This window comes from Xenopus tropicalis, chromosome 3, assembly GCF_000004195.4.
Source record: "Xenopus tropicalis strain Nigerian chromosome 3, UCB_Xtro_10.0, whole genome shotgun sequence".
Lineage (NCBI taxonomy): Eukaryota > Metazoa > Chordata > Amphibia > Anura > Pipidae > Xenopus > Xenopus tropicalis.
In genome coordinates this window covers 137,574,399-137,589,567 of record NC_030679.2, presented here as the reverse complement: position 1 = coordinate 137,589,567, position 15,169 = coordinate 137,574,399, and the positions used below count along the sequence as shown (strand labels likewise).

The 15,169-nt window shown below is 45.9% G+C and overlaps 1 protein-coding gene across 1 annotated transcript; it reads left to right on the top strand.

The window, feature by feature from the left end:
• The first annotated feature begins 2,601 nt into the window (after positions 1-2,601).
• On the top strand, positions 2,602-13,874 carry zglp1 (zinc finger GATA like protein 1). The gene is made up of 6 exons (XM_002939670.5): positions 2,602-3,173; positions 8,975-9,796; positions 11,612-11,715; positions 11,999-12,092; positions 13,098-13,253; positions 13,755-13,874. Exons 1-5 carry the CDS (start codon positions 2,866-2,868, stop codon positions 13,207-13,209), a joined length of 1,440 nt encoding a protein of 479 aa, XP_002939716.2. The 5' UTR covers positions 2,602-2,865; the 3' UTR covers positions 13,210-13,253; positions 13,755-13,874.
• Positions 13,875-15,169: the final 1,295 nt, after the last annotated feature.

Genomic DNA, 15,169 nt, shown 5'->3' with positions numbered 1-15,169 from the left:
TGGTTCAAGAATAAAAGGTTAAATGGCAGAGGGAATTATTTGCTGTGTAACAGTGTCATTTAGAAATAAAAAGTACCCCATAAAAATCATGACTGTATGCCTTTAAGAAACTTTAAAGACTCCTCAGGCAAAATGAGGTTGCACAGAGCCATTGTATTGGCATCCCAGGCTCTGAACTACTATTGGACTGGCTCAATTTACCTATTGATTTTATTTGGATGAGCCCAGATAACATATTTCCTGCCCCACTAGCTTAGCACATCACTTTAAAGGGGAAGACCACTCAAATATAACTTCAGTTTTTTTAAACTTAAACATATTTTCAAGCAACTTTAAAATATACATCAATTAAAACACGTGGGGCTCATTTATCAACAGTGGGCAAATTTGCCCATGGGCAGTAACCCATAGCAACCAGTCAGTGATTACCTTTTTTCAGCCAGCTGCAGGTAGAACAATGAGTGTAACAATTTGATTGATTGCCCACTGTTGATTAATGACCCCCATGCAGCCTACTTTGAGACTCAGCCTACACCCTCCAATTCCCTGCTCACGTGATGCCAATAAGGAAAGGAACATCCCAGTGCAATGCATTGTGGGTTATGTAGTTCCTGCATGCTGTCTGTCAGCTGTGGAGAAGTTGTTACAATTTGTAACATCAGTGTTTTAGTCCCTCCTCCCCTGCCAGGATTTCAAATGATACAGAAAGAGTAGAACTGTTTTGCAGCTGGATTTCAGCATATAAAATGGGATTTATTGAGACTTTTTGAAGGAACAGAGTATAGGGATAGATATATTAGGGGTTTCTGTGTTGTGTGGGGCCAGAGTTCCCCTTTAATTAGTTATTTAGGAGGAAGAGTCCGGTTTAAAGGGGGTGACACTGCTATTTGAATGCAATTTCCAACAATCCCAAAGAGAAAAATGGTTCTGATTGGCTGGATCAAACTAAAGTTGCAGCATCCTACAACTTCTAACACTTCTCAGGAACAGATCAGATGAGCTCACAAAACAGCAGGGAACATAATAGGTGCAGACGCTGCAGGCTGCAATGACTTTCAAGTCGAGTGATTACTGGAAGCCACACAGGCTCCAAATAGTTCTGGTTATAAAGGCTGCTGTGGCCTTGTCATGTGACCAGTTGGGCCCAATTAAAATGCAGGTGTAGCTGGGCTGGCCATAAATATATTTATATATATATATTTCTATAGCCTGCACAGCTAATTAGCAACTCATTCACAAGCACAGACTGCAATGGATTCTGAGCAGCCATGCAGCACACATTGGAACTAATTGCTAATTAACAATGCAGAATGTGTTGCTCACAGGGCCTGTATAAAGGACTTTTATCAGCCTTACAGAACTCACCGCTGATTGGTTGCCACTTTATTTTTCTTTATTATCCCTACAGTTGCACAAGCAGTTCTGCAGCAGCAGGTCCAGACTGCACCTCCCCCACTAGGTATAGCACCAATTTACACCTGTTTGCATTGGTTACACACAGGCTACTGATCTCTGGGTCCTTAACCTCTAGGTCCTGCCACTGGGGGGCAGTTTCCCTTCAATGGGGCACATATTGACTGGGCAGCAATAAAGCACCAGCTGCAGTGTGGTCCTGTTGGGGCAGTCAGTATGGAAACCAGTGCAGTCTGCAGCATGTAGATAACTGTCCAATGTGGATCCAACATTTGCTCAATTATAAGGGAAGGTGGGGGGAGCAATAGTTCTACCTTACAGATAATTAACTAAATGCCTCCTGCTGGGGACCTAGGATTCTGTTAGGGGGTTTCCAATTAAAGGGGAAATCTGCCCTGTTTCCCTAAAGGAGGGAGCACTTTTGATTAAAAAAAAATTAAACTCATAGCAGCAGAATAGAATGTAGCCCTGACCCACCAGTACTGATTGGGTTACTGCCCCAGATTAAAGCCTGTCCTGCTAAATCTCTGCAAAGAGGGACAACTTGTCCTTTAAAGGGGAACTCACCCACATTGTTGTTGCATGGTTAAATAAAATATAACTAAGCAACTTTCCAATATACTTTCATTCCAGGGTGTTATGTGTAAACGTTATAGTAATCTTAAGCCATATCTGGTTTTATTTTCTGCACCCAGAGAATATAAAGGGGTCCCCCACTACTTTTAATAGTAGCTACACCCACACATAAAGCCATAGAACAGTGGGGAATGAGTGTATATTGTACAGTTGCTTTCATTATGGGAAATGAACCATCATCAATACACAAACACAATGTCTCTATCTCTCTCCCCAGACACTTGGGGTAGAATAAAACCCAAATGTGAAACAGCAGAACAGAGGGGGCTCATTCAGGGGCCCCACAGGAGGCAAACCAGCAGCCCAATAGAAACCCCATGCCATTTAGTGATCCCCATTAACACTGACCTTCCCTGCAGAGGGCCTGCCCTCATTAAGGGCCATACTTATATAGACTGGCCAGGCTTAGGGGCCAGGGGAGGAGCAGCTAGCCCCCACCAGGTGATTCCCATGCAGGCCCTCCTGCTGGCTCCACCTGCCCTGTTAACCTGTTAACTGCTGAACTCCTTCAGCTCCATTCTTCTTTTTTCCCCTTACTCAGAGCCAACGTTACAGCAGATGAGGGGTTAATTCTCTTTTTGCCCCAGGCCATACCCCCATAACATGGAGTTACATTTTTATTATGTATCATCAGACCAGGACCGACCCCTTAGCACAGGGAATCGCTTGAGGTGAGAGATCTTACTCCAGACTCCTGGGTGACTGAATGGTTGGGATGGCTGTGGCCCCCAGGGATTAGGGGCCCAAGAACGCCATATTCCAATCCCAACTCCCTGGATCAAAACTGACAATCGGATCCCCATCAGATCTGATCGGATGAATATGGAGAGCACGTTTTTCGTAGAGGGGGTCTACCCAGACTTTACTCTGCTGGAGGAGGTGCTTTTACCCCCCTGTCTGGAAGCGAATTCCTGCTCGGAAACTCATCAGATAAGTGAGTGGACGAGAACAGGTGCGGAGCCGCAGTACGTAGAATCACCACAAGGTGTCGCTGTTGGAAACGGCCCGCCAAGCGCATCGAATTGCGAAGCCAGAGATCTACCAGCAGGGGGCGTAGGATCTAAACGAGCGAAGCAATACCGAGCTGCGGTCACCAGGGGGAGCAGGAAGAAGCGTAAGAACAGGTGTGCGAGTTACAGGGAACAGGTTGGGGGCAGGTAACGGGGTGGTTCGTATTGGGGGGCAGTGAGGAAAGCAGAAATATAATGGGGAGGCTTATATACCTGTGCTCTGGCAAAGGGCAATTATGTGGGGATAATGGGGAAGATGTGTGGGTAACTGCCCAGCGCAAAGTGTATGAGGAGATGCCATTACCCCCTGTGACATTATAGCCATGTATAGAAACGGCCCCCTATATAATAATAACACCGGGTGGGGGTGCCCAGTTACACCGGGTACATGGGGCCCTGGCACCCCGGGGCGGGCAGACCTGTAGTTACTGAGACCCTTCCCTTGTACATTGGTACTGTATTTATATCTGTGCGCCTTTATGTGCGCCTATTCACAGAGCGGCGCTGTATGAGCCCGGCATGTACATGTGTGTATATACATTAATGTTATTATACACTATATAATGTACTGACTGAGGCGCACTGACTGCTCCCCTGAATATACTGAGGGGACACAGCGGTACCTGAGCTACCTGGGGTCATAGCGAGGTCACGCCGTCACCCAGCAGCGCCCCCTGCAGGCCTGAGAGAGGGGCTCTACTGAGGGGATTCATTGGCTTCAGCCTGGCAGCGCCCCCTGCAGGCCTGAGAGAGGGGCTCTACTGAGGGGATTCATTGGCTTCAGCCTGGCAGCGCCCCCTGCAGGCCTGAGAGAGGGGCTCTACTGAGGGGATTCATTGGCTTCAGCCTGGCAGCGCCCCCTGCAGGCCTGAGAGAGGGGCTCTACTGAGGGGATTCATTGGCTTCAGCCTGGCAGCGCCCCCTGCAGGCCTGAGAGAGGGGCTCTACTGAGGGGATTCATTGGCTTCAGCCTGGCAGCGCCCCCTGCAGGCCTGAGAGAGGGGCTCTACTGAGGGGATTCATTGGCTTCAGCCTGGCAGCGCCCCCTGCAGGCCTGAGAGAGGGGCTCTACTGAGGGGATTCATGGGCTTCAGCCTGGCAGCGCCCCCTGCAGGCCTGAGAGAGGGGCTCTACTGAGGGGATTCATTGGCTTCTGCCTGGCAGCGCCCCCTGCAGGCCTGAGTGAGGGGCTCTACTGAGGGGATTCATTGGCTTCAGGCCGGCAGCGCCCCCTGCAGGCCTGAGTGAGGGGCTCTACTGAGGGGATTCATTGGCTTCAGCCTGGCAGCGCCCCCTGCAGGCCTGAGAGAGGGGCTCTACTGAGGGGATTCATTGGCTTCAGCCTGGCAGCGCCCCCTACAGGCCTGAGAGAGGGGCTCTACTGAGGGGATTCATTGGCTTCAGCCTGGCAGCGCCCCCTGCAGGCCTGAGTGAGGGGCTCTACTGAGGGGATTCATTGGCTTCAGCCCGGCAGCGCCCCCTGCAGGCCTGAGTGAGGCGGCTCTACGGAGGGGATTCATTGGCTTCTGCTTGGCAGCGCCCCCTGCAGGCCTGGAGGCGGCTCTACTGAGGGGATTCATTGGCTTCAGCCCCGCAGCGCCCCCTGGCACAGTGGGACTCTATATATCAGATATACCCCTGGCACAGTGGGACTCTATATATCGGATATACCCCTGGCACAGTGGGACTCTATATATCGGATATACCCCTGGCACAGTGGGACTCTATATATCGGATATACCCCTGGCACAGTGGGACTCTATATATCGAATATACCCCTGGCACAGTGGGACTCTATATATCGGATATACCCCTGGCACAGTGGGACTCTATATATCGGATATACCCCTGGCACAGTGGGACTCTATATATCGGATATACCCCTGGCACAGTGGGACTCTATATATCGGATATACCCCTGGCACAGCGGGACTCTATATATCGGATATACCCCTGGCACAGTGGGACTCTATATATCAGATATACCCCTGGCACAGTGGGACTCTATATATCAGATATACCCCTGGCACAGTGGGACTCTATATATCAGATATACCCCTGGCACAGTGGGACTCTATATATCGAATATACCCCTGGCACAGTGGGACTCTATATCGGATATACCCCTGGCACAGTGGGACTCTATATATCAGATATACCCCTGGCACAGTGGGACTCTATATATCAGATATACTCTGTGGGTGCTGGTCAATAAGCTGGTGGTGGATCTCATCTCTATTCATTTTCTTATTTGCTTCCCCTCCAGTGATTTTGGCCTATGGAATATCTATGGCCATGGAATTATAGGAATGATAATATATGAACATTTATGTTCTGTAAGCAAATAAGCAACTGCAGTGCCACGTGCAACATTGGCATGGGTTCCCTTCCCTGTCACCCCCAAACAGCGATACCCCCAATCTCTGTCTGATCACCACAAGTCCATGCTTGTTAATTTGCCACCCCCAATTTATTGTGAGCATTCTAACTTATTTTGAGTAGGAATACTTTCTATTTGTAAGCCAATAAAAATGTACTGAAAATGTCAAATTGCAGGCCAAAGGTTTGCACAAACTGTGCTTTTTCCCATTGCCGCTCTCTCTCCGTATTAAAGAGAACAAATGATGTACTACTACTGCTGCTGGGAGTTGTACATAACATCCAGGAGGCTGTAGTAGGCTACAATATCCATAGTAAATTCTTTGAAAAATGGCTTGCAAAAGCACACCGGACAGCCAGGAAATATATTAAAACTTTAGTCTTTATTCATATTCTTAAAACCTTTATGCCTGTAGGCGTACAGCATATTTCCTGGCTGTCCGGTGTGCTTTTGCAAGCCATTTTTCAAAGAATTTGATTGGCTCCCTCAGGCTACGGGTTTGGGGCTCTGAGCACCCGGACCACACACCGACGGCGGTGAGTTCTACTTTATTGTGTGATTACTTATTGGAAGTTGGAGTTAGATGCACTCGGTGATGGGCCTGGGGTATATACACCCGGGTCAATACAACTGTTAGGTACTTTCTTCAGTTAATCAACTTATTTAACTATTTAACTAATTATTTAATTCGGTTAATCAACTTATTTAACTAATTATTTAATTTTGTGCACATATATTCTAGATTAACATGTATATTTATTTATTTATTACTTATATTTTCCCTTTGTTCTCTTTTGATGTTTACAATATCCATAGATAAAGAATGCCAGAGAGTGAAGCATTTACACATTAACACTACATTGTTATTTATATTATTGCCTAAGCCCTATCACTGGGTAAAGAAGAAAGCAAAATGAAACCCTAGATACGTTGGTTAAATAAAAAAGAAAGCAGAGCATTCAGCATTGTTGCAGAGTCATGTAAAATGTCAGTTTAAGTAACAATATGAATCTTTGCACTGCACTGAGCCTAAAAAATGGCTAGAAAAGCTGTATTTTATAGCCCAGAAGTACAGCAGTCTTGTAACAGTAATGATTCGGGCCCTCAAAGTTGTCCCCAGCAGCTCCACATCTTGGCTCTTGTAAGGCCACCTTTTGTGTGTCTGTGGCACTGCACATGCTCAGTGTGTTTCTGGGAAGTGAAGCTTAGGGGTCATTGAAATTCATTTGTAGAAAGTGAGGTTCAGGCCCAGACTGGCAATCTGTGGATTTTGGCAAATACCAAAGGGGCAGTTGTAAGATGCCGCAGACAGTCATTATTTATAGGGTTGGTGGGTGGTGGGGGGGATTGTTATTTTGAATCCCAGTCTGTCATGGAATCTAATGGGACAGGGCTGATTATAGAAAAGAAACAGTTTTCTATGCCACCATGTGTTGTGAATCTGAATTCATTACTAATCAGCTTGATATTGAGAATTTTGTATTGTGTATATACTGCCAAATATTGAATCCCTACCTGATCCGATCACCCACGTGCAGGGCCAAAACAGACAGATACCAGCACTGGCCCGAGGGCCAATAACTGGATCCTTCTGCTGGCCTGGCAGGATTTTGAAGCCTGCCCAATAGATGAGTTGCTGATTTTCAGCCCAATAGATGAGTTGCTGATTTTCTGCCCAATAGATGAGTTGCTGATATTCTGCCCAATAGATGAGTTGCTGATTTTCTGCCCAATAGATGAGTTGCTGATTTTCTGCCCAATAGATGAGTTGCTGATTTTCTGCCCAATAGATGAGTTGCTGATATTCTGCCCAATAGATGAGTTGCTGATATTCTGCCCAATAGATGAGTTGCTGATTTTCTGCCCAACAGATGAGTTGCTGATTTTCTGCCCAACAGATGAGTTGCTGATTTTCTGCCCAACAGATGAGTTGCTGATTTTCTGCCCAATAGATGAGTTGCTGATTTTCTGCCCAATAGATGAGTTGCTGATATTCTGCCCAATAGATGAGTTGCTGATTTTCTGCCCAATAGATGAGTTGCTGATTTTCTGCCCAATAGATGAGTTGCTGATTTTCTGCCCAATAGATGAGTTGCTGATTTTCTGCCCAATAGATGAGTTGCTGATTTTCAGCCCAATAGATGAGTTGTTGATTTTCAGCCAGATGTCGGCCAGGCAGGCAGTTCCAAACACCCAATATGCAGGCCAATAAGCTCCCGACTCAGCAGGGGTGTTTTTGGCCCCTCCAATACCGATCCCCCTCGCCCCCCGGCGTAAGCGCCAGAGGGGCTGCATCACTAGTGCGCACTCTCTACACTAGCAGAGCCAAATTTACTTTTTAAAAACTGGCAATTTGTCTCTTAAAGTTACCAGGAATGTTTTTTTTCTGCCCTTGGTAACCTTGAGTTTCTCAACTCGCCTTATGGTAGCAGCGCCACTGTGACTCAGTATTGAGGGCAGGCCTGGATTTGTGCCAAGGCCACAAAGGCCGGGCCTTGGGTGGAACACATTTAGGGGCAACATGCCACCCAGCCGCACCTAAATTTGCTCACATACCCAGTGCTCCACATGCACGATCCTGAGAGGGGGCGGGCCTCTGGGGGCCTTCACAACAAATCCGGCACTGATGGAGGGGCCAAGTTGGCAGCTTTTATCAGCCAGTCTATGGGCAGCTTTGCTTTTAGTGGACGATGCAAGGACTGGATTTGTGCTCCGAGGAACTCCTCTATCATAAATGGCTGGATATGATGTTCATTGGAACCAGTAAATCACTATATAGAATGGTTGTGATGTCAGCTCTTTCCCAGCACAGCTTGATAATTACATCAAGGTGACTTCCCAGTACAGGTTGACAATCCCAGCATCAAAAGGTATCAATGTAGTTCAGCTGTCACATGGTGGACAGATTGCAGGTTGTTTGTGGTCACATATGCACGGAGGATACGGTGTATGTTATTTTAGGGATGGGGGGAGGTTAGGAAAAAGGTACTGCAGGGTGCCAAATCTTCTGGAATGCTTCCCATAAACATGTTAGGGAAAATGACTAAAGGAATGACTGGGAAATGATGAAGGAAGCAGATATAGAAGCCAAAATCATAATGAGCAGTTATTGGACCACACAACAAAATCCCTACATTTTGGGAAAAAGACTTTTAATTAAACCGCATACCCAGGCCTTGCCACTTCTTGGGTCCCCCAGCAATTTCAGGGTCAACTTTCTCTATAGTTACATCCATAATAGAAGAAGTAAGATACAGCAGGCGTATATTCTGGGATGGAGTCTTAGCTGATGCTGAAATCTGCTCATTGGGTTTGGCTGGATCTGGCTTATGAATCTATATCTGTGGAGGGACCAGAAATAGTCAGTGACCAAACTTGATTTCAATGTGCAATAGCACAAAACCTGAACTGGATTTTTTTCTTTGTCTCCAAATTTCCTCTATCCAGTAAGGACCCTCAAAGCGTTGATTGTTGCATGTTTGGTAAATCATATTACAAAAAATGTAACAAATCTTCCAAATTCTATTTCCTAAAGGTGCAGTGAATCTAAAGCCCCGATCAGGTGTCCCTCACGTAGACAAGTCAGCAGGTCCCAGAAGCAAAGGGAAAAAATGGAATATTTGATACAAACACCCCCAGAACCTAATATTCTATACCTCATGCAAGAAAGTGCAAAGTTTCTTCCTGAGTTGGAAAACCGAGTGTGTGACCCGTCCTGCTCAGAAGAGCCTCGTGGTGTGTATGGAGGACTCTATGTCCCTTCTAGAAAGCCTCCGGGCTCCACCTTGCTCAGCACAAATCATTCCTCACTAAATTACAATGCCATGGAACTGTTAAACCTCATCAGTACCAAGTGTTCTGGTTTGCATAAATTAGATGGAGACCAAGAAATGGTAAAGGAAGACACAAGAGTAGGAGTAGGCGAGGCGAAGAACCTTGTTGGAGGAATGGTGAAGGCAAAGGAAAATGGTTCTCCTACTGCGGAGAAAGAACATATTGCCATTGAGACTCAGAAAGATGAAGAAAGAGTTCCGGAAAGGCAAGATCCTTCCTTGAAAAGCATAGCTACAGAACAGTCTGTACCCAATGCAGCAGTCCCTTGTACTTCAGGTAAAGTACTCATGAATGCAGGAGATGAACAGAGAGAGGACAAGTCTCTGGAAGGGGTGAGCGCCCTTATAAAGGCTTCTTTAGATCAAGAGCTGTGTAGGAGGAAGACCCCAAGGAAACAGAGGACTCCATCCAAAAGTATGCAAAAGCTTGACCCCTCGTTCCAAGGAATCGAATTTCAGATGCACTTGAGTTTAGAGAAGGAGAGTTGTGGGGATTATCGGCTCATAGCGACATCGCTTTACAGGTATATGAGATGGACTGGGATAGGGTTAAACCCATAGAACCCTTGATAAAGTGGATTTGATGTGGAGGCGATGATGGATAATATGCTATTAGACTCTTCATTGTGTAGTCTGAGGGACAATAGAGCATGTCGGGGTGCTAGGAGGGTGTAATTTTCCTCTTGATGGAACTCCTCTTGTAACCGATTAGATAGCTTAAGTCAGTGCTGTCCAACGTCTGTGATAGTAAGGGCTGGATTTTTTCTGGCCTACATGGTGGACAGGCAATAATGGAAGACACTCCCCTTTTAAAGGAACAGTAACACCAAAAAATGAAAGTGTATAAAAGTAACTAAAATATAATGTGCTGCTGCCCTGCACTGGTAAAAGTTGTGTGTTTACTTCAGAAAGTCTATAATTTATATAAATAAGCTGCTTTGTAGCCATGGAGGCAGCCATTCAAAGGAGAAAAGGCACAGGCACATAGCAGATAACAGATAAAACACTATTGTATTCTACAGAATTTATCTGTTATCTGCTATGTAACCTGTGCCTTTTCTCCTTTTTTCCAGCTTGAATGGCTGCCCCCGTGGCTACACAGCAGCTTATTATATAAATTATAGTAGTGTTACTGTAGCAAACACACCAGTTTTACCAGTGCAGGGCAACAGTGCATTATATTTTTATGACTTTAAAGCTCTTTCATTTTTTGGTGTTACTGTTCCTTTAAGACCATACTCATTAATGGTGGTAGCACTCAAAAACAAAAAAAAAACCCTAATTGGTTGGTGCTTGCTGCAGGGATCTCCCCATCACTGATATGTGAAAGAAGTTCATTAAGTCATATTAAGCCACACCATTAATTCCATGTGGCTCCTTCTCCCCTGTGGATAGCACGACAACCCCAAAGCATAATTAAATACCTTAGGGACCCCCTAATAACTATTTCCAAAGTAGAGTGTGGCACACACAGGCAGCAAAGGGCAGGCAGAGTATGGCACACACAGGCAGCATAGGGCAGGCAGAGTATGGCACACACAGGCAGCATAGGGCAGGCAGAGTATGGCACACACAGGCAGCATAGGGCAGGCAGAGCATGGCACACACAGGCAGCATAGGACTGGCAGAGCATGGAACACACAGGCAGCATAGGGCAGGCAGAGTATGGCAGACACAAGCAGCATAGGGCAGGCAGAATATGGCACACACAGGCAGCATAGGGCAGGCAGGGTATGGCACACACAGGCAGCATAGGGCAGACAGAGTATGGCACACAGGCAGCATAGGGCAGACAGAGTATGGCACACACAGGCAGCATAGGGCAGGCAGAGTATGGCACACACAGGCAGCATAGGGCAGACAGAGTATGGCACACAGGCAGCATAGGGCAGACAGAGTATGGCACACACAGGCAGCATAGGGCATGCAGAATATGTCACACACAGGCAGCATAGGACAGGCAGAGCATGGCACACACAGGCAGCATAGGGCAGGCAGAGCATGGCACACACAGGCAGCATAGGGCAGGCAGAGCATGGAACACACAGGCAGCATAGGGCAGGCAGAGTATGGCACACACAGGCAGCATGGGGCAGACAGGGTAGGGCAGGCAGAGAATGGCACACACAGGCAGCAAAGGGCAGGCAGAGTATGGCACACACAGGCAGCAAAGGGCAGGCAGAGTATGGCACACACAGGAGGCCAGACAGATGGGGGCACAGTTGGACAGCACTGCCATAAGGTTATAATACTATTATTATTTAGTAGGATGTTAAGGTAAGGGTGTACCTATAAAGTAAATATTCCTGGGGTCAATTTATATTATGTTTTTTATTCAGCAAGAGGAAGACTCGCCATGGGAGCATAAAATCCAAACGCAGGTTAAACTCCATCTCATTGTCGAGCAGCTCTGAAGATGATCAGCCTTCTGTACTGACAAAACGTACGCACATTTGGCCTCTTATTGTGACAGTTTTCATTCTGAAATAAAAAAATGTTATAAAGTGCCGCACAAAAGCATTTCAGGCTCTTTGTCATCATATCATTACAAACTGACCAGAGAGACGACAAGTGCCCTTGGTGTAGGGATTTAGAATACACAGTCTTAATATAGCAAAATGGCATTTCAGTGGAAATGTCAGAGCTACAGCAATGGACGTAGTATTGACTTAAACGGTGTGAATTGTGATTGGATAATGAGGTTTATTTCTCACGTCTCCCTTTAGAGAGCAAACGATGTGCATCTTGCAAAACCCAGAAGACCCCTCTCTGGAGAGATGCTGAGGATGGGACACCTCTTTGTAACGCATGTGGGATCCGGTACGTTCTATACACTATATTCTAAGTGGGCCGTATTACCCTTTCCAATGTTCTCCTATTATATCACATGAGTCTGTTCTACCGCCACTCCCATTTCAGCATCTTAAAGGGGCGGTTCACCGTTTAGTATGTTATAGAATGGTCAAATCTTGGCAACTTTTCAGTTGGTCTTCATTTTTATTTTATATAGTTTTTTAATTATTTGCTTTCCTCTTCTGACTCTCCTTCAGTTTTCAAATGGGGGTCAGTGACCCGGGCAGCCACAAAACTATTGCTCTGTGAGGTTACAGTTTTGTCGTTATTATTATTTTTGATTACTAATCTTTCTATTCAGGCCTCTCCTATACATATTTCAGCTTCTCGAACAAATCACTGCCCAGTTACTATGGTAATCTGGTCCCTAGCAAACAGATAGCTGTTTAAATTCCAAACTGGAGAGTTGCTGAACAAAAAGCTAAATAAGTTAAAAACCACAAATAAGAATGAAGACAAACTGTAAATTAATTTAGAACAGCACTCTCTACAACAGGGGTCCCCCAAACATTCAACAATTTCCCGGGGTGGCAGTTATAGTCTGTGATTGGCTATTGGGAGCCCTTGCATGGACTGGCAGCCTACAGGAGGCTCTGTTTGGAGTGCACATGTTTTTTTTTGGGAGCAACATCCAATGGGTTGGAGAGCAACATGTTGCTCCTGAGCCATTGGTTGGAGATCACTACTCTACAACATACTAAAAGGTAGTTTAAAGGTGTACAACCCCTTTAATCTCACATATTATCTTGCTTCTTATAGTCTCTCCCTATTACAGCTCCTATTGCTTCATGTTTCCTCTACCCCATATCTCTATATGTTGACCCCTATATCCTCTCCCTATAGATCCCCTTCTTCCATTATTTTACTTAACCCCTCCTTATAAAACTCCATATAATCCAACTTGGCAACTCCATGTGTTGCTCCATATGACCCACCTCTCTACACATATTTGCTTTACTACATTTTCTGAAGGTATAAGAAATATGGGGTGAGATGTTCCGACTGCTGGACCATCCCTAAGAAAGATGGCAAGACCTACTCCAGATACTGCGGTTGTGGGGGGACCTTCCGAGCCCCAGTTTAAGAAACCACATTACACACTGGTGTTGCATAGATTTATGAACTGAAGTGAGTATTGCCTTGTGCTTTTACTGATCTCTCGATGTTTTATGGATCCCAAATCTTATTTTTATTTGTTTTAAAGGCTAACGACAAGAAAGCTTGTACCATAGTCAGCCAGTGCTTTGTGATAATCTTATAATGCCATTACAACTTCTTTACATCACACCTATCCCATATATTATGACACTACTTGCTTTTCCTAGAGAGAATGAAATGTAGAGTAGAGGAACTGCCGCTAGCAAAGCCATGGGAACATCTTGTACATTTTCAATATTTTATGATTGTATTGCTGCTCAGCAGCTGTTGTGGCCCAACAGTTTTCTAAAGAATCGGAATTCCCCCAGGGCAGAGAGAGAGAGGGCATTTATCCTGTGTGCCCATAATCCTAGGGGCATCGTGGGTGGGAATGAAAGCAGATACTGGGGAATGATTTTAATTTCAGACTGAATACAGAGCTTGTTTTTACTGATAACTAGTCCACATTCTCTCTTGTTCTTTCTTTTTCAGGTTAGCGGCCATTGTTCCCTGTTTTGTGCCATGTGCTTAATCAAATCCCATGACACGGTTTACGTTGTAAGACCAAAGGAAAGTTTGGTTGAAACATAATAAAATATTTATATTGTTGTATCTGTGTGTGCTAATCTTCTTCTGCAGATATTCAGTTGGCGTGGAACGGAGACTGCCCATTGGCTTTAGATTTAATAGGTACAGTATAGTTTGGACGTGGCCAACACAGTGACTACCAGCCTGAAAATCACTTATTGAATCCAGGGTCGGACTGGGGTGTGGAGGGCCCATCGGGGCCCGCGCCCATAGCGCCCCCTCGCAGGACCCCCCCACGTCGGGCAGGGGGAGAGCCGCAAAGCTTGGGTCTGGCCCGCCCGGGGCCCACTAGAGCCGTGACCCACCGGGATTTTTCCCTGATTGAATCCAATGCAGTGGTATCTGTAGGATCTTCATTTGAGTATTAATCAGTGGTTTAAATAGATGTTAGTGGGCCTCACAACAAATTCAATTTAGGGCCCCAAAACACTGGTAAGGTGACCTATTCTACCAAGATATATTGAAATTGCTTATTAGTTAGGGCCTTACTGGGCCCCCCTGCAACCGCAGTGCTAGCTTTCTCTGTAGTTATGTAGGTAATGGATCTCTGAAACTAATGCTAAAGCTCTCTGGTGAGGAAAGTATTCCTACTAACTAATCTCCAAAGGCCCCTTGGACCTGCTTCTATCATTACCTGCTGCTGATGTATCTTAGTAACTAGTTTGCAGAACAGATCATAAATAAAACCTGGAACTGTTTTCTAGTTAGCACTATCTATGGAGGACACATAGTCTGGCCCTTGGCACCCCATGAGTTGCAGTGGTCCTATACAGTGTTGCAATGTGCTGCCAGACAATATTGTTGGAGTAAAAAAGACAGCTTTTTTGTTAAAGTTTGGCTTTTCCCTCTAATGCTCAAGAAGCAACCGGTCCTGGCGTATCAGGTAAGCGATTACAGATTGTAATTGCTTACCTGATACCCCAGGACCGGTGCTTCTGTCAGCAGAAAACTGCACCACCCTGGGGTACCTGCGAGCGAGGGATCCTCTTTGGCTTAAAATGTTGGCACCCCCCTGTTATTGTACCTTTCCTTCTCCTTTAATGCTGGGAGTCACTGGGCCATTCGAAGCCAAGGATCACTGTGTCATTAAATGCTGGGAGTTACAATGTCATTTTATGATGGGAATAACTGTACCATTTTATGGGGATATTGTATTATTTTGTGGTGCAAGAAGGCAAGAGCATTGAGTCCCATGTGGTTACAAAGTGAACATCAGCCATACCCATGACCAGGGTTGGACTGGGCCGCCGGGAAAAACCTAGTGGGTCCCGGAAGCCCAGACCCAACGCCTGTTGCTGCTCCCTCGGCCGCCGTTGTCC